At 34.8% G+C, this 27,196-nt stretch overlaps 7 protein-coding genes, 1 long non-coding RNA gene and 1 pseudogene across 11 annotated transcripts; 5 read left to right on the top strand and 4 right to left on the bottom strand.

Annotated features, from left to right (window-relative positions):
* Window positions 1–3,801: 3,801 nt before the first annotated feature.
* On the bottom strand, window positions 3,802–4,579 carry LOC104762419 (uncharacterized). The gene has a single exon (XM_010485697.3). The coding sequence runs from the start codon at window positions 4,513–4,515 to the stop codon at window positions 4,018–4,020; it is 498 nt and encodes a 165-aa protein (XP_010483999.2). The 5' UTR covers window positions 4,516–4,579; the 3' UTR covers window positions 3,802–4,017.
* Window positions 4,580–6,564: 1,985 nt separating this feature from the next.
* Window positions 6,565–7,428, top strand: LOC104762418 (uncharacterized). Its single transcript, XR_015588491.1, has 2 exons — window positions 6,565–7,059; window positions 7,167–7,428. It is a non-coding gene; the product is annotated as an uncharacterized LOC104762418 (long non-coding RNA).
* Window positions 7,429–7,898: 470 nt separating this feature from the next.
* LOC104762417 (putative F-box protein At5g62060) lies at window positions 7,899–8,811 on the bottom strand (annotated as a pseudogene).
* Window positions 8,812–9,437: 626 nt separating this feature from the next.
* Window positions 9,438–11,422, top strand: LOC104762416 (bidirectional sugar transporter SWEET5-like). The gene is made up of 6 exons (XM_010485695.2): window positions 9,438–9,881; window positions 9,991–10,027; window positions 10,121–10,337; window positions 10,464–10,625; window positions 10,774–10,893; window positions 10,986–11,422. The coding sequence occupies exons 1-6, from the start codon at window positions 9,839–9,841 to the stop codon at window positions 11,124–11,126; spliced, it is 720 nt and encodes a 239-aa protein (XP_010483997.1). The 5' UTR covers window positions 9,438–9,838; the 3' UTR covers window positions 11,127–11,422.
* Window positions 11,423–11,569: 147 nt separating this feature from the next.
* LOC104762415 (uncharacterized) lies at window positions 11,570–13,090 on the top strand. Of its 3 annotated transcripts, none has more exons than XM_087498725.1 (4): window positions 11,570–11,876; window positions 12,196–12,441; window positions 12,526–12,593; window positions 12,698–13,090. In XM_087498725.1, the coding sequence occupies exons 2-4, from the start codon at window positions 12,426–12,428 to the stop codon at window positions 13,031–13,033; spliced, it is 420 nt and encodes a 139-aa protein (XP_087354851.1). In that variant the 5' UTR covers window positions 11,570–11,876; window positions 12,196–12,425; the 3' UTR covers window positions 13,034–13,090. The 3 variants fall into 3 exon arrangements, 2 of the variants coding, with proteins under 2 accessions (XP_087354851.1, XP_087354850.1); XR_015588682.1 differs by having other exon boundaries at window positions 11,577–11,876; window positions 12,196–12,458; XM_087498724.1 differs by having other exon boundaries at window positions 11,615–11,876; window positions 12,533–12,593.
* Window positions 13,091–14,169: 1,079 nt separating this feature from the next.
* LOC104762414 (CASP-like protein 4A2) lies at window positions 14,170–15,631 on the top strand. Its single transcript, XM_010485693.3, has 3 exons — window positions 14,170–14,965; window positions 15,074–15,209; window positions 15,291–15,631. Exons 1-3 carry the CDS (start codon window positions 14,385–14,387, stop codon window positions 15,483–15,485), a joined length of 912 nt encoding a protein of 303 aa, XP_010483995.1. The 5' UTR covers window positions 14,170–14,384; the 3' UTR covers window positions 15,486–15,631.
* LOC104762413 (peroxisomal membrane protein PEX14-like) lies at window positions 15,531–19,210 on the bottom strand. The gene is made up of 12 exons (XM_010485692.3): window positions 18,875–19,210; window positions 18,444–18,691; window positions 18,306–18,345; window positions 18,040–18,218; window positions 17,493–17,682; window positions 17,276–17,365; window positions 17,041–17,114; window positions 16,754–16,799; window positions 16,595–16,665; window positions 16,435–16,479; window positions 16,274–16,342; window positions 15,531–16,162 (listed from the first exon to the last, which is right to left on the bottom strand). Exons 1-12 carry the CDS (start codon window positions 18,945–18,947, stop codon window positions 15,746–15,748), a joined length of 1,542 nt encoding a protein of 513 aa, XP_010483994.2. The 5' UTR covers window positions 18,948–19,210; the 3' UTR covers window positions 15,531–15,745.
* A 1,974-nt stretch (window positions 19,211–21,184) lies between these two features.
* Window positions 21,185–24,318, top strand: LOC104762411 (1-deoxy-D-xylulose 5-phosphate reductoisomerase, chloroplastic). Of its 2 annotated transcripts, none has more exons than XM_087498722.1 (12): window positions 21,185–21,466; window positions 21,634–21,827; window positions 21,909–21,995; window positions 22,230–22,355; window positions 22,439–22,501; window positions 22,595–22,744; window positions 22,865–22,932; window positions 23,021–23,135; window positions 23,225–23,329; window positions 23,412–23,524; window positions 23,701–23,847; window positions 23,934–24,318. In XM_087498722.1, exons 1-12 carry the CDS (start codon window positions 21,382–21,384, stop codon window positions 24,100–24,102), a joined length of 1,422 nt encoding a protein of 473 aa, XP_087354848.1. In that variant the 5' UTR covers window positions 21,185–21,381; the 3' UTR covers window positions 24,103–24,318. The 2 variants fall into 2 exon arrangements, with proteins under 2 accessions (XP_087354848.1, XP_087354847.1); XM_087498721.1 differs by having other exon boundaries at window positions 21,211–21,490.
* Window positions 24,319–24,394: 76 nt separating this feature from the next.
* Window positions 24,395–25,610, bottom strand: LOC104763638 (E3 ubiquitin-protein ligase SINA-like 11). The gene is made up of 2 exons (XM_087498723.1): window positions 25,346–25,610; window positions 24,395–25,206 (listed from the first exon to the last, which is right to left on the bottom strand). The coding sequence occupies exons 1-2, from the start codon at window positions 25,475–25,477 to the stop codon at window positions 24,532–24,534; spliced, it is 807 nt and encodes a 268-aa protein (XP_087354849.1). The 5' UTR covers window positions 25,478–25,610; the 3' UTR covers window positions 24,395–24,531.
* Between the last annotated feature and the right edge of the window lie 1,586 nt (window positions 25,611–27,196).

The raw sequence follows: 27,196 nt of genomic DNA, 5'->3' as shown, positions 1-27,196 counted from the left end.
TATTTTGGTATTTGGTATTTGGTAGCTTGTTTCTTTGGTTTGAACTTGAAGATAGATAGAGATGGAGCGGTGACACTCACATGATCCATCTTCCCTCTCTTTCCTTTTTTCCAAATTCTTACTTCATTCATTACTACTACTACTCCTCTCCTAACCACAGCAATATTTGTAGTATTGGAATTTGTTTAACCAAATTAATGGTGATTCAATCTTTACTTTTAGTTACTTCTGTTTACATTATTACACTAAGAAATTGAAATGATGTGTTGTATTATCTGGTACGGCTTTACGAATCGAATACTGTTAATATTACATATAGTCATGTTGAACCACACCCACACAGTGACAAGTCAAGATGGCTTAAATTATATCATTATGCATACATTAACATGTACTGTCGAATATATGTTTCGCTATTTTTGTTTTATTTTCTATCCAGATTGAAACTACAAAGTGTAGAGGGTGAATTAGGTGAGTGAGGAAAGAAAAAAACTAACAAATAATATAACCATTAATTTGAAAAAAATTAGATATTTAGGAATAAAGGTAAAGTAAATTACTTTTTTGGGTTTAATAATTTAGGAGTAATGATGGATGGGTGGCCGGTGGTGATGGTGTATGGTAGTCTGGTGGTGGTCCGGTGATGATCAGGCGGTTGTCCAATGGTGATTCGGTGAGGATCCGATGAGTGTGGCCGGAAAAGGTAGTAGTCGCCAAAGGTGGTGGTGGTGGCCGCCGAAAGTGGTTGTAGGAGATGGGGAGTGTGGTTTTAGGGGGTGGGGTGGTGGTAGGGGGTGGGGATGGTGGTGGTAGGGGTTGGGGTTGGGGATGGTGGCGGTGGCAAGAATGATATAGTATATACAGTAAAACCTCTATAAATTAATTTTATTGGGATCAAGACATTTTATTAATTTATAGTGATATTAATTTATCTATAAATTAATAATTATTAATTTACACTGTAAATTAATAATTATTAATTTATAGATATATTTTTAATTGTTTATTTTTTTTAAATTATGAATTGGAATAATTATAGCAAAATAAGATTAAACTTTCGGATGTTATAAATTTTATAGTTTAGAAATTGAACTTGTAATATTTATAAAGCATTATTGACAATAAATTACAAATACTATAAACAAATTGACTTATACACATGACATACATAAATTCAAATTTATGAATAATAATAATATTAATTCTCATATTTTAATAATTTGTCTAATTATCAAATTGTAAATGATGCATATCTAAAAATTAAAACTTTAAAATTTAATTATTTGTATGACATGTTATAAAATATTTTAGAGATATCATTATAGTTTGAAAATACAACATTACAAATGTTCTATAGAAATGAGTTTTAGGAGAAACATACACTATTATATCAGTATATATATATATATATATATAAATTTATATGATTATTAATTTATGATATTATTGGGACCATATTTTACATTGAGATTTCAAAAAAATTATTATCTTATTATCTTATCGAATATTGTTAATTTTTACACTGGCCCGACTTGGGACCAGTAAAATTTATTAATTTATAGTGATTATTAATTTATAGAGTATTAATTTATAGAGTTTTTACTGTATAGTGTATATTAACTTGTCATCGTTAGAATAGTTTAGTCGTTGAATTATAATTTTTTTGTTGGTTATAGAGTGCAATTCCTCAAGTGTAAAACTAATTTCTCAAATTGTAATTTTTTTTTGTTTTAGGATATTCATTTTATTATTACTTGGATAAATTGGTTTTTTACTTGGACCTACATTTAAAAAATATGCATATATATATATATATATATCATCTAATTCACTCAATAATGTAAAATTGGCCAACAAGAGTTTCGTTGGCAACAACCAGCAATATAAATTCCCAAGATTCACAAAAGTATCATAGCAACTTTTAGTACTGTTATTAAAAAATTGAATTTAATGGATGGATATAATTAATTGACAGTCCTGGTTTAGAAAGTAAAAAAGTGTGTGTAATAATATTTTGACATTTGTTTAAATAATTGAGTTATAGGTGGATGTTGGAGCTAAACTTTGTGTGGACTTCTACCAAAAGCCGTAGATAAAATGATTAAAGATACAGATTAATTAGTTCTATAATTAGATAAGTTAATAATTATTATGGAGTAATACTAACCGCTATCTCGACGGCGACTCAACCACCATATAAATATGAAAATGCTAAGATATGTTAAATTAGAGAGGTGTTCACAAGGAGGACCACGGGGACGAATTGCTCTCTATTCCAAAGCTGTATTAATTTAGGTTTCTTTTGCAAGTTATTCCCACCAAGAACCTCCAATATATACTATATTAAAAAGTAGCTGATTAAACAATACGATTGGAATAACTAAACAAAAGTAGTTATCATTAAATCAAGTACATATGTATGTATAAGTGTATTCATAACATTGGTCTCTAAGGGAGATTAGTAGAGAGAGATATATATAACTAGAGTCTACAGCATATGTAGTGCTGTTGGAAGGATAACGTCATTGAAAAGAAACAAGAACAAAACGATAAATATATATATATATATATATATACGTTTCCCGCAAAGCAATCCAAACAAATGAAGGAAGTGGAAAACCTAACAACAATAACCCAAAAACTAAAAATCACTTGATGTGCTTGATGATTGCGGTTCAAAGCAAAACATGAGAAATATGGTGAACTGAATGGATTTCAGTTGGGTTAACGTTGAAACTTGAAACGCCATTCTTAAAGACTTAACAACTAAATACAATTTTATTTATAGAAGATCATAGTTTTTTTTGTTTTTTTCTGAAAATATATAAAACTTAAAAATAAAAATAAAAACTAATGCAACGGGCCCGAATACTTAATATATGGGCCGCATCCGAAACGAATCGACCCCTGCGTGATAAAAGTTCATTGCCCGGTCCACACGTGTTTCCCCTCTTGTTCCTATCGGTCATGATTTGCTGTTATGTTAATTTTTGATCTTGTAGTTAATAATAGTATCTTATATTTTAGGGAATATAACACTCAACAATTAACAATTTTCACTTATTTCTTATCCTTAATCAATCCACCATATATATTCACAATCCTCCCACGTTCCTCAAAAGGAACGTTCTTAGTCGAGTTTAATGATTTAATACACTAAACTTTTGAAACAAATAGGGGTGTATTGAACTAGACATTTTAAGTGATTTGTGTAAAAGTTACAAATCCTAAATCCTATGTTATTCAATCATGAATTTTAAAAAGTCTAATGAAATCCACTGTTATTCAACTGATGATTTAAAAATCTATTTTGAAATCCACTGTTATTCAAAACAGTTTGTGTATTTGAATTTTAATAAGTTTTAAGGATTCTGGAGGATTTTGGAGGATTTATTTAGTTAAAAATACAGAAATACAAATCTCATGGTTTTAGGTGGGATTTAAAAGAATTTTACTATAAATCATATCAACTTCCCTAAAATCTATCAAAATTCCAAATTTTCTAAATCTCATCAAATCTTCCAAAATCATTATTTCAATACACCCCGTAATTTTTGTTGGAGTTGGATTATAAAAAAAAAGATTATAGAATAAAAAAATACAGAAATCATGTCAAGCAACTAATACATAATAAATAATTTGTCCATTAAATCATATGATTAACTTAATCATTACTCCCACATATGCTATACAGCTAACTTACATAATTATATTAGTTACAACCCTTTTTTGATATCTCCAAAAATATTGCTTCTTTTTCAAGAAACAGAAATTTTTGTTCATAAAATAAATAAATCAAAGTGGGAATTAATAATAATTAATAATAATAATAATTCGAAGTTGATAGTCTTTTAATTTATATAAACAGAATTAAAAAATTAAAAATAATAACAAGGAAACCGCCGCGACAGACCCCCCCCCCAAAAAGATGTAAACCAACCAGTCAACCCATTTTGACAGCCTTTTTCGCCGCCGCCGCCAGAAACGCACGCAAACGCGTTTCTCACACGCGCCCCACTAACTTTCAATTATCTCATCACGCGGCGGCGTCAACGCAGGCAAAGACGGAGGAGAATTCGCCGGAGCTTTACCTGAGTAAACCGGAACAGAAGCGAATCGAGTGGAGAAGCTACGCATCCCACCCAATCCGACGTACTCGTCCTCGTCGTCGTCTCCGTCAAAGTTCAAAGAGTAACTCAAAGGATCGTATTGAAACTTCTCGCTTGCGTCCCAATCGCGTCCGCGTCTTGGATCGCGATTGAATCGTCGTATGAAAGTCTTCCAACGTGGACCAGCTGCGATTTCAGACCACTCTCGGATCTTCAAGCTTGCTCGGATCCACCACCGTGGCTCGTCGCCGCCGCTGTGAGTGTGAGTATTGTCATCGACGGTTCGAATTCTTCCCCAGGAAGAGTATCCAACGCTTCTTGATCGGAAGCTGGGAAAACACGAGCAGCAAAGTCGATCGTACCGGGTATCTGGATCCCGGGTTGGATCCGATTGCGCAACTTCCATTGAGAGATGTTTTTTTTTTTTTTTTGGGTCAAGAAATGTTTTAGCCTCTCTGTAAATGAATATGATTGGCTCTGTCTCTGTTTAAATATACACTTGTTAAAAAAAAAACATTTATTACGTTATATAGATTTTTGTTAATTTCTGGAAAATCCATGAAATTTTTGTGAGATTATTGTTTGTACTTATAAAAGTCAACTTCTCTTTCATTAAAAAAAAAAAAGCAATTGTATTGAATTTATGTACCATGGCATTTTTATTAATTAAGGATATATATGTTACAATTTGATATAAAACACAGCACTAGAATTGTTATAATGAAAAATATTCCTGGTAAGGATTGATACAAATAGCGTTTAGAAAAAGACATGGTAACATAAACCTCAATTATTAGATTTTAATATTTATACAGATACGTATACTTAAATTTATTGGAATGTTTTTTTAACAAATACTTTGGATTTTGGATTTTGTTCTTCATTTTTTCATTTTGGGACGAACAGGTACAGTGACGAAAGTGTAGAGATTGTGGATCATGCATGGAAAAATCAAACGGAGAAACAAGGATATGATCGAAGAACAATTTTTTCTCTGTCAATAATGTCTCGTGACTGATTCGGTATCTGGACGACGTCGAGACTCAAACCAAGTCAACATTACCTTTGGTTTTGGAATTTTGTGGAGACTACTGGAGATATTAAGTCTTCGATGTTTCTCCATTGCTACTTTGGATCATCTCTCAATGTGAAAACTTAAGAATCATCCAAAATCGGTGTTCTGCTTAATTATAGTCAAACAGTTTTTATAAAGAAAAATACTTAGTGAAACTTTTTATTCACTTCTTCTTTTTCAACCAATCAAAATCTTCTATAGAATGAAACGATGTATTGGTTTGGGTTTACAAATAAAGTGATTAGGGTTTAGATTTTAAAATTCAAACAAAATTATATGTCGGTTTGGATTTACAAATGAAATGGCTAGGGTTTAGATTTTACAATTAAACGAAATTTTATGTTGTTTGGGTTTACAAATAAAGTGGTTAGGGTTTAGATTTTACAATTAAAATGAAATTATATGTCGGTTTGGATTTACAAATGAGATGGTTAGGGTTTAGATTTTACAATTAGAATGAAATTATATGTCGATTTGAGTTTACAAATGAGATGGTTAGGGTTTAGATTTTACAATTAGAATGAAATTATATGTTGGTTTGAGTTTACAAATGAGATGGTTAGGTTTTAGATTTTACAATTATAATGAAATTATATATCGGTTTGAGTTTATAAATAAACGATTTAAGTTTTTAATTTTATAATAATATATACAGATTTTGTTTCCTTATTTTATAAGAGCAAGTTCACCCCACATTTGATGATGTCTGTCTTTTTAATATAAAAAAGTGAGGAGAGAGATTGCATGTCTCAGAGGTATTGAGACACTAGTATGACTCTTTTTTGCTGATATGTCATCGTCTGTTTGGTCAATTAAATTAAATAATAGTATTATATTAAAATATTAATAAAATTAATATAAGATCTCAATTTTTGATAAGTTGACCGATGGGAATGCCCTAAGGAGATGAATGAATATCTTCTTAAATATATTATGACATGTCAGATTTTCATTGGCTAAAATAAGTAGAAGTGAACAAAGAGGTTCAGGTTAGAATTGAACCTAAGAATTGTTCTTTCATATAATAAAGTAAAGTTTAATTATTATAAAAACTATTAACTTGAGGGGAACGAGTTGAACAAATGTTATCCGGGCGTACAAACTCATCACATTCGAGATTTTAGTTCCTTATTTCCAATATAATAAGGATAATAACTCTTGTTTTGTTATCCTGAAGATACGAGATCTGATTTGATCGGCGTTGATCTTCTATTCGGCTGGATTGTCTATTACATGTTCTCACACGATATGGTCATAGACAAACTTGTTTGGGATGGTGATGTTCTTAGAGCGGATTTTCTGAAGCATTTAAGAAGGTGCTTAAGTGGTTGTGCAGCTCATGAACGATTTATAAATGCGAGACTTAATGTAGCAGTTTCGATGATCGGTAACTTTTCAAGCTCGGTAAGGGAGATTGATGAAGGTTTCAAGACTATGGTTGCAAGCATTGGAGACGAACCTTTCCCTAATCCTCTTCCTCCTACTGATCAGTGCGGTCGGTTCCAAGAGTGTCGTCGAAGACTCAGATAACGAGCTCCTAACCACAATAGTTACCGTGCTAACCACACTTTCCAGTAAGTTTTATCAAAAGATGCGACACCTTCGTAAAAAGATGAATTCGGTCATCTCGGTGAAAAGAACAGAGACGGTAAGGTTGTTGGCATGCTTGTGGATGCTTCCACCCATGGTATTCGACGCTGACGCTCCAAGTTTTCGCGGAGAAATCAAAAACCACATAAAATCTATGTGCCAAGAAGATGATCATCTTTACCGGATTTTTGTATCATCAATATCAACTCCTGCAAATTTCGTTGTTCTTCTTTCCACGAAATTGGAAGAATACAAACAAGAGTTCGATAATGTCCGCAGTATCTGGTAAGTAAACATCCTCAAGATTCCACTTTCTATATTATACAATTATGGCTTATTTTATTCTTCTTGTTTGACTCTCGATTTATTATTGTCTTATGCTATACTTATAGGGCTAGAGACTATTGGAAGGCGTGCCTCAATGGGGAAGTGCTGGGCGAAGATGATATTATAGATAGAGAAAATTAACTACTTGTAGGCGGGTTTAAGGATGCTGCCTTCACTACTTTGTTTTCGCCTCTTTGTTACTTTGTTTCTCGATCTAGCTAGTGTCTTTCTTTGTTACCTTGTTTTTCAATTTATTGTCTTCTATGGTTCTTTGTTATCTTTCAGTTACATGCATTTTAGATTTTAAGTGATATGATCAATTAATAACTTGTTTCTGAGATAACACAACAAACGTTCCATCAGTTTAAAAAAATATACACTATAACCATCAATCGAGTTTACATGCCACTCTTTAATTTATATGTTAGCATAATTATGATTAAAATTTAAAGATCAATATTTTAATCTTTAAGACAAATTTTCGGTAATGAAGGGGAAACCTCCCTTATACATGTAGGATTGAGAATCATAAAAAACTGTCATACAATTCCTTAGGCTGGTGCAAATAAATATTTTTTTATAAAACAAAATGTGATTAAAAAAAAGGTATATTAATTATAAAGACTATATAAACTAAGGGAACGAGTTGAACAATGTGATCCGGGCGTAAAAACTCACATCTGAGATTTAATTTGATTCCTCCTTTCCAATAGGATAAGGATGATAACTCTTCTTTTGCTTCGGATCATAACAGCAGGCGCCCCATCGTCGACCAGATACAAGTGTCTTTGGCATTATCACAATCTCACCATTAGGAGTGACTCCACCGATGCAGTCACCATCTTCTAATAAGCGATTGGATAATATAATCTTAGATGACCATTCTTGTTTCTCGATATGATCTTCCATAGTCCAAATCTCTGCACTACCTTTTTTGTAACGTATGCATCCTAATTTCCCTTGGTAGTTTACCAAAGCCAATTCATCGAAACTCACCTCATTGAGCTGATTCATCTGCACAGTTATGGGCATCTGGATATGAACAAACGTTTCGAGTCTAAGGTCGAACCTCACTAATTCATAGAACTCCGCATCATTCTTTTCTACATGTGCAATGTAATAGATAAACTCATTGATGCATAAACCAGTACTCCTTGCTTCTGGAGAGCGATTCCAAATGCCTTGGATGTCAAGTCTCTTCCATCGCTGCTTCATTGGACCTCCCACTAATGTGAAAACTTGTCTCTCAACTGGATCATACCCAAACAATCCATCACATGAGCTGCTCCATTTTAAAGTCTTTTTTTACCTCCGGTAATAAAATCGTTTCTCTCTTGGTGGTATCGTCATAATTCGAGCTTGACCAACTACATAATACTCCTCGGATATATGGATACTCAAAATCACAACTTAGCCCACGATTTAATGTATACCTACTGTCTTTTTCTGGGTATATGAATGCTATATCATTCGTCGGATAAGTAGAGGGCGAGAATAATGAACGAGTCATGATCGAGACTGTGATAAGAGATGACCACAGCTTCGATACGCACTGGAACCTCACAAGTGACTTAATTGGGAGTTTCGAGAGCATATCGGTTATTCGAAGGGGATATGGATACCGTTTGACTTTTCTATGTGGGAGATTTTGCTGTGACGTTGTCGTTTTGGAGATCGTGAGGTCTTCTTCTCTTGGCTTCCTCTCTTCATGGTGTCGGTTTTCTATTTTATGAATCTTGAACGAAGCATAACACTTTACATAATACGTAGTCGAAGATAAACCTAATTAACTAGGGTTTATGACTAATTTTTTTGTTCTCGGCTATGTTCGTTCTATTAACCGCAATATATAATGAAAAAACAAAAAAGAGAGTTTACGAGCAGCCCTGTTTTACGGCCCATAGCTTTTAGATATTAAAATCCCAACTTACGTATATAAAAGGAAATTTATTGAATCAACAATATTATATATGAGAGATCACTTTAGAATTTTCGAGTCAGCAAATCTATCGACTATAGATGCGCCTCACATTGAAAATTTGAGGCTTGTGTGTTCTGTTTCTCTTCGGCTTGACTCTTGATTCAATTCGTTTGCAGCTCTATTAGTCATGTGGCCGTCGTGTTATAATGAAAGAAGTATGCACTTGATTTCATTATGATGTAAATCGAATGTTTCATAAGTTTGATGAAATAATAAAGATAGTAATTTAGTAATTTAGTTTGAGAGAGAGAGGTATTAAATGTGAGTGAAGAGCCGGGTGTTTCTCATGCATGGGGTACGAGCGGAGTCAACGGCTTCATGGTTCAAATTTGAAACCACGTGTCTTGCGTTTGTTACTCTACCCAGATTCTGCTGTTTCACAGACTGCTATTAAATTCCATTTTTTTTTTCTTTTTTCTTCTTCATAAAACAGAAACCAAAAAAAAATCCATATACCAAAAAACAAAAAAACAAGAACAAAAACAGAACCCAGAAATCCACACAAAAAAATAAACTAAAGAAGCTATTTCATCAAACAAAAACAAAACAAACTCATCACAAATCAGAAACTAAAAAACTAAAGGCACTAAAGAAATATATATACAAGCATCATCGATCGAAAAGAAGAATCCAAATCATCTTATAATATTTTTTTGGTTTTCTTCTCCTTTTATTTTCCCAAATATATATATTAGTTCTTTGGAAAAATTTGTAGAAGATAAAAGAAATCTTCTTTCGTAGTAACAAAAGGAAAAAATGACGGACGCCCATACAGCCCGGACGGTCGTCGGAATCATCGGTAAGTCCTCCACAAAATTTTAATCAAACACATGCAACATTTTAGTTCATCAACAAAACAAATTAAAACTTAATAATTTCTTGATTTTTTGTCTGTTATATGTTTATAGGAAACGTGATATCTTTCGGCTTGTTCTGCGCTCCAATGTAAGCACATGATACATAAAATCTTTTTGTTGTTGCATGAACTACGATGTTAAGCTAATGCATGCAATGAACAATATGTGAAATTATATGCAGACCAACGATTGTGAAGATATGTAAGATGAAATCGGTGTCGGAGTTTAAGCCAGATCCATACGTAGCTACGGTTTTAAACTGCATGATGTGGACATTTTACGGACTTCCTTTCGTCCAACCCGACAGTCTCCTCGTCATCACCATTAATGGAACTGGTCTTTTCATGGAACTCGTTTACGTCACCATCTTCTTCATCTTCGCTACCTCGCCTATCCGCGTAAGCCTTTTTAACTCCTCAATTTATGTCACACGCATGATACAACGTATAGCTAGGTCCTTCTATAATTATACTTTGATTGGGATAGTTTTTGATATGTGGAAGTTGTGAATATATATGGAACAGAGAAAGATCACAATAGCTATGGTGATCGAGGTGATATTCATGACGGTGGTGATCTTCTGCACATTGTATTTTTTGCATACAACAAAACAGAGATCTATGCTAATTGGGATCATGTGTATTGTTTTCAACGTCATCATGTATGCTGCTCCTCTCACCGTCATGGTATGCTGTTTCTAGCTAGACTAATTTAGTTCATCAATCACGGAAACGCAAAAAATTGGATACGCTACTACTACTACTATCATCAACTATTTTTAGTATGTTCTCTTTGTCTCTCGTGAATTACTTACATTTAGTTAATGTGGAGCAGAAACTTGTGATAAAGACAAAGAGCGTGAAGTACATGCCCTTCTTCCTTTCATTAGCCAACCTCACGAACGGTGTCGTTTGGGTCATTTATGCATGTCTTAAATTCGACCCCTATATCTTGGTACAAAACTTCATTTCAACCCTCATCATATTTTCTAAGAAAAAACTCAAATCCATGTACTGTATGAGCTAAATTATCTTCCATGAAAACAGGTTCCAAATAGTCTTGGAGCGCTATCAGGAATAATCCAACTTATATTATACGCAACTTACTATAAAACAACTAACTGGAACGATGAAGATGATCATGAAAAGCGTTATTCCAACGATGGAATCGAACTTAGCCAGGCTTAACAATTGCATCAGCTATTTCCTTGTCCACTGGTGCTTCATCGATAGGTTAAAAAGATAGAATCAAAAGTGAGGTAAAGTTCTTATTACAATTATGTGGAAGGAAACCTATTAAGAAAAAAAAATGAACTAGTGGAAACATGATTGTAACTTTTTAATTGAAACGACTGTATATGTAATTTGTTACAGTTTTAGTTTTAATTCAAAGTTTAATAGATTTACTTTATAACATTGTTTCTCGAAACTGTAAGACGATTTGATGTTAATAAGAACAGAGTAATAAACAGAGCTTCTCTTCTCTTGTTTTTGTTTAGTAAAACTGAACCTGATATGAATAAACCTGATATCAGGGGTTAAATGTGTCATTTACTTCCGAGTCTATTACAATGTGGTTAGTTACCGGTTTACTCGATTCAAATTTAGAAACGAACCAAATTATCAAAACCGGAATGTGCGGTTCACAATTGTAGTTTTTTTTTTTGTATCCCTTAAAACGCGGAGGACCAGAGATACCGTTTGAGATGACGACTGAATTATGTTATCATCATCGCCGGCGGTTACCACCGCCGCACATCCTCCTCCGTCGTCGGAAAGGTATCAAATTCCTCTGAGTTTACTATCCTTGCCGCAGATTATTACCCGCCGAGACCTGTTCAAGACTCTCTCCGTATGTATTGCCACACCATCACTCACCGTCGCACCAGCCAACGCACGCGGCCTCTTTCAAATGCCGCCTCTCCGTCTCTCTAATCGGTAATTCACTTTTTTCGAAAACCCTAATTTTGAGTTTCTGTGTATACAACAATGTGTATTTTGTATCTTCGCTATTTTGCTTAGCACTAAGTTAAGTTTGATAGATTTAAGTTTTGGAAGTGTAATTAGCTTTGAAGGTGTTGTGTTTTGGTCAGATTCCAAATTTGTTTTCAAATTGAACAGTGAAGAGTTGATCTATGACTTTACAAAGCTCTTGATTTTGTTTCTAGAGAAGATCTAACTGACACTGATTTGAATCATATCTATCTAATCCTTGTGAGCTAATAATAAACAATGTATGTTTTTTTCTTGACTCAAGTTATTACCTTGTGAGGGCTGGGGAATCTGATTACGAAAGCTTAGGGATCATCAACACAAACCCGGTGGCCAAAACATCGGTTGATAGCGGATTATCAGATAAAGGTAAGAAGCAGACTGTGAGAGCTGCGTTACAGTTGAAGGCAATGGGAGCTTGTGATCGAAACTGTTGGCTTTGGCCTTCCATTACACAGAGAGCTTATCAGGCTGCTGAAATCATCGCCTCCATCAATGGGATTAGTCGCAGGTAATATAGTTCCATTAGTCCTGTTACTCTTTTTCAAGTGAGGTTATAACTATGGAATCTAATCTTTGTGATGGTACATTCCAGAATATAGCTTCCTCGATGCTCGTGGATTAGGAGCTTACGAAGGCAAGAAGCTAGATTCCATTTCAGAAGTAAAGATTCAACAATTTCATCACATTTAAACATGTAATTGAGACTATAAGAAACATAAGCCTAGCTAGGGTTGAAGAATATTAAGGTTTCATCTTCTCTGCAGGTGTATGCATTGGACTCGATATCGATGAAGACAAAGCCTCCTCCTATAAGCGACGGTACGCCCAACGAGAGTGTAGCAGATGTATTCGTGCGTGTGACGCAGCTTATGTCCATTCTCGAGACTCAATACTCAGAGGACACCATCGTCATTGTTTCGCCTGATTCAGACAACTTATCTGTGTTACAAGCTGGTATTCAAGGCCTTGACCTACGAAGGCACTCGGAGTTGTATTTTGGACCAGGAGAAGTAAGATTGTTAGACGCAAACAGCGTTCCTGTCTATAAGCAACCTGCTTCTGCTGTATATAAATGCACAAACCCACCAAACTGTGACTAATGTAAGTTTGGTTCTATTGGTTCTACAAGTCAATATACACTTGTTAGTAGAATAAAACAATTAAGGATACATTGCGGCAAAGATATCTGCAGTGGAATATACTAAGAAACAATTACATACACTTTTACGAACAAAACAATTACTAAGAAACAAAAAATCTTAACAAGCGTAGTTTACTATAAATTTCTTATTTAAGTGGTTCCCAAGCTTAGAGTTTACATCAACAAGTCCAAGACGCGCGCAAACAACCACAATTTCTCTCTTCTAAAAATCTTATCTTCCCTCAAAACTCACGAAGTTTTATTTAGTTATTTTCAGGATCGTTTATATCGGAAGGAAAAGTAAGTAATCTAAGAAAGTGTTGTGACGATGGATTTTGAAAGAATCATTTGGTAAAGACATTTAAAAAAAAAAAAAAAAAAAAAAGGTAAAATAAATAGGAGTGGGTGGGTTGCTTTGTGCTTTAAACAAAGAACAAAAGGCAAAAAAATGCTTTTGATATGTTTTTTACTTTTATTTAACTATTTTAAATCTAAAGATAGAAGACATTTGATTCAAAAAGGGAATGCTCAAAAAACTATAAAAGATTTGACACGATTGAAATGAAAATACAAAACTGATAGTGATGATCAATGATGCTTTACTTTAAGCTTCGTCTTCGTCTTGGTGTATATTCTCTTATTTCTTTATGTGTTTTTCTTAGACTACCTTTAACTTTTGTGCTCATTTTTATTCAAAGTACTATCGGCTTGTGTTTTTGATTTGTAAATTATACCCCCAAAAAAAATGAAATCATAAAAACTTCGCAATATATATATATATATATGTATATATAAATATTGATAAGAAAAGAAAAGCAGAAAATGTAACCTATCTATGGATGGTGAAAATAGCAAATAAAAATCAAACAAACACATGCACTTAAAAACAAAAACAAAAAAAATCAAAAACATCTTATGATCACGTCATAAACTATACGCGGTACAACATCATTGGTTGGTAACACCTAGGTGCACAAGAACATGCGTCATACTGGAACATTCAATTTGCGTTATAAGCTGACGTGTCGTAATATAAATGGTTAAACAATATCTAGGTGCAGGTACAAATAGACATGCGTCACACTGGATCATTCTGGGGTTTTAATTCTCCACGAAGAAATCTAAAAGTGAGTGTCTCTCTTCTCTCTTTTATATTGCCGGGAAAAACAAAAGAAATTAAAGTTTCTGTTTTTCCTCTTCCCTTCACTTTCTCTCTCACACTACCTCCCATAACAAACACTAAAGCTCTCTGCAAAAAAAAATAATTTCAAATTCCGAGATCGGAGAACTCGAATCGAACCGAATCGGCGATGAAGATGAAGCGAACCGTGTCATCGAACTCGGAAGCGCATAGTTACAACGAGTCACCACACTCTCCTCTTCGATTTCATTCTCCGTTATCAGATGCCGGAGATTTACCGGAAAGCCGTTACGTTTCTCCTGAAGGATCTCCGTTCAAAATCGACAATCCTAAGTCGGCGGCGACGGTATCCGACGGTAACAAGCTCAATCAATTCTCGCCTCTTCCTTCTCCAATTCCGCCTCCTCCTCCTCCTCAGTATCCGCCGCCGCGACGACAACATCAGAGGAATGCGAGAGCTCCGATTAATTCTTCTTCTGATAAGTCTCCGTCGTCTATGGTAGTGTTTAATCGCTGGGTGAGAGAAGATAATGGTACACAGACTACGACGAGGAAGGTTGACGGCGGAGAATTGGGAACGACGACGGCGACGACGGTGAACAGAGCGAGGAGAGACGAGTTAGTTAGTGTGACGGCGCTAGGGTTTAGAATTACCGAAGTAATCTTGTGTGTGATTTCGTTTTCGATCATGGCTGCTGATAAAACTCAAGGTTGGAGCGGCGATTCTTATGATCGCTACAAAGAGTACAGGTCTCTCTCTCTCTCTCTCTCTCTCTCTCTGTTCTTCTTCACAGCTTTTCAGAATTGAGATCATGAATCAGATCATGAATCAACACAAACCTTGTTCTTTTTTTGCAGGTATTGTTTGGCTGTGAACGTTATAGGATTCGTTTACTCTGCGTTTGAAGCTTGTGACGCTGCTTGCTACGTCGCCAAAGAGAGTTATATGATAAACTGTGGATTCCACGACTTATTTGTTTTCTCCATGGATCAAGTGAGTGTTTTGCTTTTTAAACATTTAGCAATTTGTTTTAAGGCTATTTCTAATGACGTTTCTTGTTCTGATGATTTATAGCTTGTTGCATATCTTTTAATGTCGGCGTCTTCGTGTGCTGCGACTCGAGTTGATGATTGGGTTTCTAATTGGGGCAAAGACGAGTTTACTCAGATGGCAACCGCTTCCATCGCTGTTTCTTTTTTAGCTTTTGGAGCGTTTGCCGTCAGCGCTTTGATTTCTTCTTACAGGCTCTTCACTCACGCTTCCTCCTAGTTGTTGTGTTGCCGTGCCTGGAACCAAATGTTACTCTATATCGTCTATGTACAGTCTCTCTTATAGCTTAGAATGGTAATGTGTGATACAAGATTACAAGTTTTAATATATATGAAAATAAAGGCAAGCACACATCGAATGACTGAGTTTACTTGTGTAGCAAGATATATATTATTTAATAGAAGGTAGGTGACTAGGTGGTAATAAATCCCAAGACCTAAATGTATAGAAAGTATCAAGAGAAGCTAATTATATTGTTTTTAATTTCCTTCTGGGATGATATGTTGCTGTTCTGGTTCTTCTTGTATCTCTGTGATCTGGATACTTTCTGATCCATCACCACCAGATTCAGAGAACTTAGTGATCTTCTGTAACTCATCGCTCACACCTGTCTGGTCATCACTAGCAGCTGCTTCTTGGTCTATCTTAGCTAGTGGTTTAGGACGGCGAATGGCCTCAGCTGCTTCTGGCATGACAACTGGAGGTGGTTGTGGAGGTACCCATGACCGTTGCCTCTGGAAAGCTGCTGGTTCCATTGTACTTGTTTCATTCTGGTTAGTGGTGAAACGTGCCGCTGTTGTTGTCTCGTAGCCGAAATCCGTGGATCTAGGGTTTTTCTGTTGCCACCATTGACCATTTGAACTCTCGTCTTGCTGTGCTTGACCATTGTCCCATGGCTGTTAACAAGAGAAAAGACGAGTTTAAGAAATCTTGATAATAAGTTCAGTTCCACACATTTGGCCAAGATTCTCTTTAAATTAACATTCAGGGACATCTTCAGTTTGTACCTTAGATTTGGGAGCGATGCGTGGATTTGATAGTGGTTGGTTCGGATTGGGCGGCATGTCATTAATCTCCTGTAGATTTTAAAGTGCAATACGTTTGTCATAACAAATAATTACGGTTAGTCCAAAAAAGGTGCCAGAAGGGATTGTAGTTGTCAGCTTACCCGAATGTTTGAAGGCTTCTCTCCTCTCTGGATCATAGACATTATCTGCACCATCAGCAATATTCAACTAAATGTTACAAAGATTACAAGGAATTCAAAGGATAAGATTCATTATAAATCCATGATTATGCAGCGAACTTAGGAGGTTTCAGAACATTACATCCATGTATGACTTTGGATGAGGGGGCCCAGAAGAATCAGCTGGAGGCGCAGGAGGAGATGCAGATCGTGCTGTATCATCCATTAGTTAGAAAGATTAATCTAACCAAAAACAATAAACCGTAATGCAGATTGATCCAGAGAGAGTAAGAGAGAGAACCTGAACGTGTGTCATAATCAACATTGCTGCCATTTGTATACGGTTTCTGCATCACATATCAACGTTCCTAATGTTACAAAAAGCATTATGATACGTAATTCTATTAGTTAATTATCAAGTTCAAGTTGTGCGGTTTTCCATGGGGTATACATCAGACAATTTAGATCTATCAGCAATCAGGGAGGAAGTAAAACTGTTCTCTTTGGGGTGCTTTTGGGTTTTCTTTGTGGTTGTCATCCCCTAATCTATGAATCAAAGTTTTAACAAACCAAAACTTTAAGACTCACCCTTGCTGCAGTGACTGAAGCATTATAAACCTCTTGATCAGCTGAATAAATCTTTGGAATGTTGCTGGATTGTCCTGAAAGTAAAAAAAAGAGAAATAGTAGAATCCTCTTTAGATCAAGAAGCTTTAACAACGGTTCTTACGATCAACCAAACATTAGGTAACTAGACCCTCAATGAATCTTGATAAGAGTTGTTCAAACTTAAATTGTATGAATACTGAGACTTAATACTTACCTTCGAGCTTACGGATATTGTTGCTCAAGGACTTCATTTCTTGTACTTGGACACCTAACAGGTGTGTTAAGTCCTCAAAATATTTCCTCTCTGAGAAAGAAGCAATGTACAGATTTGAATTTAGAGGATAAGAAGGAACATGCAAGAAAAGTCCAGAAATGGTCACAGAAAAAGAGAGATACTCTGACTACATTATAAACTGCAGAAATACATCTACCTTCATTCTTTGTTATCATCATCTCCTGACTAACCCTGGCTACATCAGAAGCAGCGGCAGAAGCAGCTTTGGCTGCAGCTACTGCTTCTTCAGCTAAGCTAGGTTTAGCATCAGCTTTCTTCAGAGGGTCAGCTTCTTCTTCCAACATAATTCTTTGGACCCAGGATTTAAATCTGGGTATGAGAGATTTCTGAAACAAACAAATGTCACTTCAATATAAAGATTTTGATTGTGTAGAAGGAGACTCATACTATAAAGTTGCATAGCGTTAAAACACGTCTAGCAATCAGTAATAAAGGTACAGTAACAAGTTTCTGACACCCTAACAAACTCTTACTGCATTGTTTTCATCAAAGTTTTTGGCAACTATATTCTGGTGGTCTAGTTGAAACAGAGAGTGTGAGAGTTATGCAATTCATTACCTAAGCTAAGAACAATGAACTCTATACAGTCTGCTTCCATTTGATTAATGGCCTAACCATCAGCAGCAATTTACTCGATGCATAGCATAACAAACTGCATATAATGGGGGAAAGGTTGACGATACCTTTATAAAAACAGCTGTTCCGGCACCAGAAGCTGCTAGTACACCAACAGCAAGAATAGCATGGTACCAGCGAAACCGAGAGAGAAAAGCTGCCTGTGGAGTGACAACGAGTGAAGCAGGAGCAGCTACCACAGGCTGCATAGCTTGTGGCTGAACAGTTGACACAGCTTGCTGTCCATCTGCTTGTAAGAAACATAAAAATAAGCTTCCAGTATAGTAATCATCATAGGAACAACCAAACAAATACATGTCCTCGCTTAGTTTACCTTGACTTGTAACAGTAGTCTGCGAGCTTGGTGGTGGATCCTATAAAAACAAATAAATCACAGATGTAAGCTTTTGAAACTAGGAGAGGAATGAGAGTTCCTAAAAAAAAAGAAGCAAGGAAAGGAGAAAGGGTTTACAGGAACACGGCGGAAAGCTTCGTCAATCTCTTCTTTAGTGAGACCTTTCCTCTCAAGAAAAGATCTTCTATGAATAACAGGAGACCCCCTAACTCTCGGGTGCGAAAGGAACTTGATAGCGTTCTGAATTTGATCTTCCCGTATTGGTTCAGAATTTTTAAACACAGATGTTGGAGGATCTTGCTTAAAAGTTTCCTGAGCTATAGTAGTAGCTTGCTGAACCTCATTAGCAGGCTTTGTTGTAGCCTCTGTACGTAAACAACAACACATTTATCAACAAGAACATTAGTAAAAATCAATCACTAGATAATGGAATCCAATTACTCATCAACTTCGAGCTAACTAAATCAATTAAACCCATAACTATGCAATCGTAATGCAAAAAACCACTGAGAATTTGTTCCCTGAGACCTAAGGAAATAAAATTGAACCTGAAATCTGGGATTTATCATCGGCGGGAGCGGGAAAGTCGGAAGGAGCTGGTGGTTGCTGATGAGTTGCCATAGCAGCTCACCAACCTTGGAATAATCCAAGCGGCAAAAGGGACTATAGATGAGGGGAAAAAAAAAAAAGAAAAAATCGTTCGAGAGAGAGAACGATGAAGATGATGAGAGAGTAAATCAGGTTTTGCTCAAATCGAGGCGCAGACTTTTTTTCTTTTTCGTGTTTTGGTGACTGTGTGGTGGTCACACGAAGAAGAGATAATAATGTCGTCGTCTGATTTTTTTTTTTTTTTTTGTGCTCTAATCTCTATCATTTTGGGCCTTAAAGGGCCCATTGTTTTCAAGAAATACTAAAATTGTAACAAACATCATCAACATCCATAACATACAAGACGAGTGGATTAATTTAATTTAGTTACTCTTCCTAATCTATACTATAAAATATGGTCACTCTCTCCATTGGATTGACACGTCAATAGTGGGAAGAATCACATATATCTATCCTTATTAAAAACAAACACACCTAAATTTAAAGGAACATAAAACATGTTTCATATATTTTATTCTTTTTTTATATCACAAAAAGTTTCAATATTTATATAAGAAATTTAAAGAGGTTTAGAACATGTTCGAAGAAAATAGATAGATCACCAAAAGTCAAAAGACAAAAAAGCATCGGGAGTGAATCAAAACGCCACTTCTTCTACATGGGGTAAACCATGAATGTATGGGCATATGGTTTAGGCATTACAATTTTTACAATAGTTTGAAGAGTTGCAGCAGTGATAGAGATATTAGTTAATATTATAGAGAAATTCATGAAAGTTTGTCCCAAAAGAAATAAATTTTTATATATAAAGAAAATTGGGGTTTTGTTCACTATCAAATGGAAGATAGTTGAATAAAACTGTAGAATATTAGTTTAGAAAAATACATAGACAAAGAAGAAGATATTTGGATAAATTCATGACTGTTAGTTTTCATATTCTAATATTTAGAAGTTGTCAAAAAGAAAACTGAATAAAATTCTTAGTAAAAACCAAATTCTAGAGTTATATTCAAAAAATTGAAGAGGTAACATGAAAGGAAAATGTCTATCTTAATTATATCTATTAAAAGAGTTAGCCAAGCTGCAATTATTGATAAAAGAAAATGTTAGTGTTTCATAGTATTTAATTGAGAAGCTTAAGTATGAATATATCTAAATACTTAAGTTTTTTTTTTGGAATGAATATAAAATTTATTCAACCAAAAAACTTTTTGTTACAAAATATGCATCCTTAGATCAAGTTTTCATTTGAAATATTTTCTTATGAAGTTTTAGACAAGAATTGTAGAATATTTAAATCTCTCAAAAGAAAATTGTTCATGCATGTATTTAATAAAATAAAAAAATATATGTGAAATATTAAAACAATCAATCTCAAATTATATTTTTCAAGATTACCACAATTAAAAGAAAACAAAGATAAACTCTACATAAAAAAAATTAATACAAAATTTTTTAAAACCTTGCATAAGCCTGCGCATACCACGGAAGTTTAATAATCAATACAATGTGCCAATGTGCACGTCCACCGTTTCATCATCACGCAATATAATGTTAGGCACAAAAAATGAAAGTGTCTTCGGGGATTTGAGAATACACTTCAACATACCTCTTCACTTGTGGTGTGATTGAGTATGTAATCTTGTTTCCCGTCAATAAGGTAAGTAAGCTAGTACGCGATGGAGCAGATTTTGCAATACTCGTTAACATAAACTCCATGTCGCTCCATGAAACACTGTACCACAAACATCCCAAAGAAGTAGAACCTTTTCGCTCATGTTTTATCCCAATAGGAGCACCTAAATTTCTACATATTCCGCCTTTGTGATCATGATTCATGACTACAAATAAAGTGTGTATAGAAGCTGTTGTATGGGCCAGTGTAATCGCATTCGAGGTTAGGGCAAGGGCATAGACAAAAGTTGCATTCCCTTTCATGACTTGACTGAGACTTTTCCATATGAGAAACTCTCCTTGCAACCTAACTCAGCATTAATCCACATGGAACGACGGCTGCTTCAAGAACCTTCTCCATTGGCAAGCATCGCTTATCACCAACGGAAAAAATCACAAAATTGTGATGAAAACAACTATTGTCAATATAGACATTTTATCAACTACCACACTTAAATGTAAATTTTGAAAATTATGAAAGCAAAAAATTCTCTTCCATAAATTAATATTTGATTAGCCCAAAAGAAAAAGAAAAATAAAAATAAAAATAATATGCTCCACGAAATCTTTAAAAGATAATGTGAAAGTCTATTGGTAATTTGGTACCATATAAATTACGAATCACATAAGATATTATTTTATTTTATGTGATTTATCCTCTCTCTCGGCTCACTATAAAATCTCTGATTCCTTTTTCTTTTCTCTCTCTCTCATAATCGAGAGTAGCGCGGTTCTCTAGAAAATATTCGATTTTTTAATAGAGACTACTGATATGATGATGACTCTTAACTCAATACCTCCCGCTGAATCCGTTGCTCTTTCTTTCTTGGATACCTCCAGGTTCAAAGTACTCCCAGGTTTCTTCCTCTCCTCTACTCTCGGTACTTTCGTCAACTCTCAAATCGATTAAAGTTTCATACTTTCATTAGTTTTACTTTGGCTCGTCTGAGTATTGAGTATTGAATGATCCGTATCCAGTTAGCTTCGAGAGTTTTAAAGTTTACATCTTTGGAGTGTTTCACAGGTGGGTTTAGTTCGAGGAGGAGGAATCAAGGGAGAGGGTTTGGAAAAGGAGTCAAGTGTTCAGTGAAAGTGCAGCAGCAATCTTCTCCTCCTCCAGCCTGGCCTGGGAGAGCTGTTCCTGAGGCACCTCGTCAATCTTGGGATGGACCAAAACCCATCTCCATCGTTGGATCTACTGGTTCTATTGGCACTCAGGTTTTTACATCATTGGATCAGCATGTTACTGAGTTATTTGTTGCATCATTTTTATGGGGATAAGAACTTTCATTTTTGCAGACATTGGGTATCGTGGCTGAGAATCCTGACAAATTTAGAGTTGTGGCTCTAGCTGCTGGTTCCAATGTTACTCTCCTTGCTGATCAGGTAAATTTTTGACTCATGTGGTAACTTACAGCTCCAATTCCTCGTTCAGACCACTTGGTAATCTGTATTATTTCTCAATTCAATGATAGTAGCATATATAATAATATACTGTAAACTAATAGTATAGCAAATCAGTCCAGAGAAATCAGGTTCTTGCTTAGCTTTATGCCTCGTCAGTGATCTCGAGAAAAAGTCTACATTATGTTTCTTTGACCCTCTTTTGAATGGTGGCAGGTAAGGAGATTTAAACCTGCGTTGGTTGCTCTTAGAAACGAGTCATTGATCAAGGAGCTTAAAGAGGCATTAGCGGATTTGGACTACAAACCTGAGATTATTCCAGGGGAGCAAGGAGTGATTGAGGTTAGTGCATTTCTTTTGATTTTAGTGTAGATTTTTTACAAAGTTTCTATCATCACTGAGTTCTTACTTATGTTCATCAACAGGTTGCTCGACACCCTGAAGCTGTAACTCTTGTTACCGGAATAGTTGGTTGTGCAGGACTTAAGGTATATTCTCTAGTTCTTTGTTACTAAAACTGGATTGAGAGAATAGGAAAGAGATAGTGTAGTGATAAAACGTGTTGTTTGTTTTTACTGCAGCCTACGGTTGCTGCAATTGAAGCAGGAAAGGACATTGCTCTTGCAAACAAGGAGACATTAATCGCAGGTGGTCCATTCGTGCTTCCGCTTGCCAACAAACATAAAGTTAAGATTCTTCCGGCAGATTCAGAACATTCTGCTATATTTCAGGTATCATAATTAACATAAACAATTTAGGCACCTCTACTTTCATATTGACATAAGTTTTGGTCTTGATACAATTTCTACATCTGGAAGTTTAAGTAAAAATTCTTCTTTTATGTTCTCTAGTGTATTCAAGGCTTGCCTGAAGGCGGTCTGCGCAAGATAATCTTGACTGCATCTGGTGGATCTTTTAGGTTTGTTTCAATATTCTTCTCTCTGCATATATTTTTTCTCTTAGTTCTCATTTGCTTAATGGAAAACGTTAACTGGGTTTTGAAATAGGGATTGGCCTGTTGAAAAGCTGAAGGAAGTTACAGTAGCTGAAGCGTTGAATCATCCAATCTGGACGAGCATGGGAAAGAAAGTCACTATAGACTCAGCTACGCTTTTCAACAAGGTTAAGATCATTTTCTCCTCAATGTTAAACCCTGATTCTAAAAGTACCTTTTTGATCAAGGTACATAAATTCTTGATTTCTTGAAACAGGGTCTTGAGGTCATCGAAGCACATTATTTGTTTGGAGCTGAGTATGACGATATAGAGATTGTCATTCACCCTCAAAGTATCATACACTCCATGATTGAAACACAGGTCTTGCCTGATAACTAAATAACTGCATTTTTTGTCTTTCCGGTAAAAATCTGTCTCGCATGTGTTTTGTCTTGTTCCACAGGATTCATCTGTAATTGCTCAATTGGGTTGGCCTGATATGCGTATACCGATTCTCTACACCATGTCATGGCCCGAAAGAGTTCCTTGTTCTTATCCAAGACTTGACTTTTGCAAGTAAGCAAACCACACACACACACACACATATATATATATATATATATACTCTCCGAAGTGTGGAGCTAAGCTTAGTTGGAGATTTTAATCACCACCAAGAAAAATTCCCTAATCTAGTTCAGTTTGGTTTTAGTTTGTTTAGATAAATTGAACTGAAACTGAATCGGTTTTGGCAGACTTGGTTCGTTGACTTTCAAGAAACCAGACAATGTGAAATACCCATCCATGGATATTGCTTATGCTGCTGGACGAGCTGGAGGCACAATGACTGGAGTTCTCAGCGCCGCCAATGAGAAAGCCGTTGAAATGTTCATTGATGAAAAGTAAGACTTTTGTATTCTCTTCGGGCATCTCAAACGAAATTCTTGAATTGAATCAAGAATGTTTAAATTCTCACTTTTGTGTACAGGATAAGCTATTTGGATATCTTCAAGGTTGTGGAATTAACTTGCGATAAACATCGTAACGAGTTGGTAACATCACCTTCTCTTGAAGAGATTCTTCACTATGACTCGTGGGCGCGTGAATACGCGGCGATGGTGCAGCTTTCTTCTAGTGCGGGTTCAGTTCATGCCTGACAAATTGGTTGTTGGAAGAACATCAGTGGAAGTGATTTGAAAAAAGGTGGGGGAACAAGATTAGTGTATAGAATGGGTGTGTATATATATATATTAGTGTATAGAATAGGTTAATATTACTTAATAGCGCTTTTGGGAGGATTATGGATTGTGTAAAAATAATGTATCTGTGATCCGGAAAAGCCAAACCAATAATTTGAAACCATTTTTACCAAAGCCTAATGTGGGTTCTTGAAAAGCCTCGGAGGCTTCATCAGTAAAGTTTTGCATCTCCTGTGTGAGATCAAACGAAGAGGAGGTAATGGCGTCGTCTGATTTATATTTCTATCCATAAATCAAAGAGTGGAGGTACGGTACAATACTGTACTACTACTACTACAAACCAAATAATTATAGTCTCTTTAGTCTCAACGGCAAACCAAATAATATCTAGAGCCACTCTCCGTCGAAAATCACGATGGAAAGACTCATCTCCAACATTTCACCACACAAAAATCTGTTAGGGAAAAATATGTAACTCTCTTCGGGGATTTGATGAGAACTCACTTCAAGAAACCTCTTCATTTCTGGTGATTTGTAAGCAAGTGTGTGTCCATCAGCACTACAGGAAAGCCAGTACGAAATCTTCTCTTTTGGAGTTGATGATGCAATACTTCGAAGAGTAACATAAACACCATGTCTCTCCCTGAAACACTGAAACACAAATAATAGTTTCTCCATATCTTCATAAAGAACTAAAACCTTTTCGTTAATGTTTATCCGAACAAGGGCAGACGAACGAAAGGAACAAGTCATGTTTTCGTAAAGATGGCTAGAAATATAGTGACTGTAGATGCTGGTGTATGAGCCAATGTAATTGCAATCGAGGTTAGGGCAAAAGCATTGAGAGTAGCTGCATTCCTTTTCATGACTTGACACTTTCCCATAAGAGAAAGTATTTGGGCAACCAAACTCAGCATTTCGACAAGGAACAAAGGCTGCTTCAAGAACCTTCTCCATTGGGAAGCATCGCTTATTACCAATGGGTAAATCACACCCAGGACCAGGGCACTTGTTACTCACTTTGGCTAAGCATAAACTGCAAACTAGATGTCCATCATCACACTGACATGCAAAAAAAAAAAAAAAGATTTTACAATCAAATTAAAAATTAAAACCTTATTCGGTATTAGAATTAATACCCAACAAAAGGAAATCAAAATACCACATGAAACAAAATCAAATGCACGATTGGAAACATAACCTGGAAGGTAGGTACTGTGAGCGGCTCGAAGCAAACCGGACAATCAAGAACATCAAGATCCGACAACTTGGCCGATCGTGTTTCATTCTCGGTACGTTGCCTCTTTTGCGAGAGAATGTTTTTACCAACCATTATCGATTATAAGGTAATAAAATTAGGTTTACTAGTCTTCACAATATATATTTTTTTTTGGATTTACATTTACTAGTCAGTCTTCACATATATATATATATAGAAGAGATGAGTAAACCCTAATTATGTGTGTGTTTTTGTCTTCCCAATAGTTAACGCAATTATTCAGTCTCCGATTTCCGAAGAGTGTGAAGAAAAAGTTACATGCATACATCATGATTTGGGAAGGAATTCGAAGAGTTTGATGGGATGAAACAAGTTAACCATAAGTAAAAAACCCAATAAATATTACGTTCTTCCTTTCCTGTTTTGCCAAGTTAACGTAACACTTGGTCTACTCAGACTGACCATTAATTAGCACTACTGATTACTGACTCATCTACCATTATGGCTTTATCTTATCTCTGTATCCACGAAACACTACTATAATGTGAGAGAGAGAGTCATCATCATAAACATTAAACAACGCTTACGGGGAGGTATTGGTTTAAGATTTAGAAAAAATTTTAATGACTTTAAAAGTTAAGTAAAATATGTTGTTATTCAATCAAGACTTTTAAAAACTTTTTAAAAATTTGGTGTTATTGGTTGTGGATTTATAAAAAGTTATCTAAAATCTTGATAAATTTAGTGTTATTGGATTAAGAGATTTATAAAGTCATTAAAAGTTTTATGTTATTCAAGTAAAACAAAAGAATCTTGGATTGTTAATGAATTCAAATTTTATGTTATTGGTTTAAGATTTTATATCATTTCCTTCATAACAAAAGTCATGAAAACTCTTTCATCAAATAGAAAGATTTTACAAGATTAGAAAAAACAAATCATCAAGATTTTAAAAAACTTCCTAAACAATCTCTTAGAATCCTTCATTTTTAACTTTCAATTTTCTATGATTCTAACAATCAGCAAGAACATAAAGTCATTAAAATTCTTTCTAAATCCTAAACCAATACCTCCCCCTTAGTCGCTTACCCACTTAAGTGAAGTAAATTATATTATCTTCTTTTTATTTTCTTGTAATACACATTTATTTTCTCCTTTTTATGGGGTAAATCATTATTTTCTTCGAAAAAAAAAGAAGAAAATAAAGCACCATTCAAGCAAAATACAATGCAATAGAATCTTCTTCAACGGGTGATCTTAATAGTATACAACAAGATTTTTAATCAAACAATCGAACATACATGACTCTAATCAGAAATATAGAAAATTCTTATACTATTATCTTCTTTTTTTTCTTGATAAAATGCTTATACTATTTTTGTTCGTAAAGAATCGAAGTACTTTTCAATAAAATTATAACAAAATATTATATGCATATCAAGATCGAATTAAATTTGACATGTGGATTGTAATTTTTTTAATTATATTATTATTTTTGAAGTACATTTTGGTTTATGCCCTTTTAGTTTTACTTATTTAATTTTTTTCTTACATTATTAACCCCTAAAACAATTCCATAAATAACATTGCAGATAAACTCAAATACTAAACTTTCTTAAATTGACCAACATTTGTTATATTTATTGCCAAAAAATCTTAAGAACATCTATATATTATGATTTTTCAAAAAACAACTAACTCTACCCATTAAATCTCGAAAACTATTTTTATGGATGCTAGAATCTCTCAAATTTAAATGATATACAACAGATTTGTCAAAAAATGTTATAATCTCCATAATTATATTAACATTAATAAATTTTTTAAACCTAA

This window comes from Camelina sativa, chromosome 18 (assembly GCF_030686135.1).
Source record: "Camelina sativa cultivar CO46 ecotype springtype chromosome 18, ASM3068613v1".
Classification (NCBI taxonomy): domain Eukaryota; kingdom Viridiplantae; phylum Streptophyta; class Magnoliopsida; order Brassicales; family Brassicaceae; genus Camelina; species Camelina sativa.
Note: the sequence above shows the minus strand (reverse complement) of the source record. Positions and strands in the feature narration are given on the sequence as shown.

Coding starts and splice junctions, on each gene's coding strand:
- LOC104762415 (XM_087498724.1), top strand. CDS start 11,659: ATGTTATCATCATCGCCGGCGGTTACCACCGCCGCACATCCTCCTCCG. Junction 11,877..12,195: donor CCTCTCCGTCTCTCTAATCG/GTAATTCACTTT, acceptor TCTTGACTCAAG/TTATTACCTTGTGAGGGCTG. Junction 12,442..12,532: donor ATCAATGGGATTAGTCGCAG/GTAATATAGTTC, acceptor TCCAGAATATAG/CTTCCTCGATGCTCGTGGAT.
- LOC104762413 (XM_010485692.3), bottom strand. CDS start 18,947: ATGGCAACTCATCAGCAACCACCAGCTCCTTCCGACTTTCCCGCTCCC. Junction 18,219..18,305: donor GACTACTGTTACAAGTCAAG/GTAAACTAAGCG, acceptor TCTTACAAGCAG/ATGGACAGCAAGCTGTGTCA. Junction 17,115..17,275: donor CAATATCCGTAAGCTCGAAG/GTAAGTATTAAG, acceptor TTTTACTTTCAG/GACAATCCAGCAACATTCCA.
- LOC104762411 (XM_087498721.1), top strand. CDS start 21,382: ATGATGATGACTCTTAACTCAATACCTCCCGCTGAATCCGTTGCTCTT. Junction 21,491..21,633: donor CTTCCTCTCCTCTACTCTCG/GTACTTTCGTCA, acceptor AGTGTTTCACAG/GTGGGTTTAGTTCGAGGAGG. Junction 21,996..22,229: donor TTACTCTCCTTGCTGATCAG/GTAAATTTTTGA, acceptor GAATGGTGGCAG/GTAAGGAGATTTAAACCTGC.
- LOC104762414 (XM_010485693.3), top strand. CDS start 14,385: ATGAAGATGAAGCGAACCGTGTCATCGAACTCGGAAGCGCATAGTTAC. Junction 14,966..15,073: donor GATCGCTACAAAGAGTACAG/GTCTCTCTCTCT, acceptor CTTTTTTTGCAG/GTATTGTTTGGCTGTGAACG. Junction 15,210..15,290: donor TTGTTTTCTCCATGGATCAA/GTGAGTGTTTTG, acceptor GATGATTTATAG/CTTGTTGCATATCTTTTAAT.
- LOC104762416 (XM_010485695.2), top strand. CDS start 9,839: ATGACGGACGCCCATACAGCCCGGACGGTCGTCGGAATCATCG. Junction 10,626..10,773: donor CTGCTCCTCTCACCGTCATG/GTATGCTGTTTC, acceptor AATGTGGAGCAG/AAACTTGTGATAAAGACAAA. Junction 10,894..10,985: donor AATTCGACCCCTATATCTTG/GTACAAAACTTC, acceptor CCATGAAAACAG/GTTCCAAATAGTCTTGGAGC.
- LOC104763638 (XM_087498723.1), bottom strand. CDS start 25,477: ATGGTTGGTAAAAACATTCTCTCGCAAAAGAGGCAACGTACCGAGAAT. Junction 25,207..25,345: donor TCACAGTACCTACCTTCCAG/GTTATGTTTCCA, acceptor TTTGCATGTCAG/TGTGATGATGGACATCTAGT.
- LOC104762419 (XM_010485697.3), bottom strand. CDS start 4,515: ATGGAAGTTGCGCAATCGGATCCAACCCGGGATCCAGATACCCGGTAC.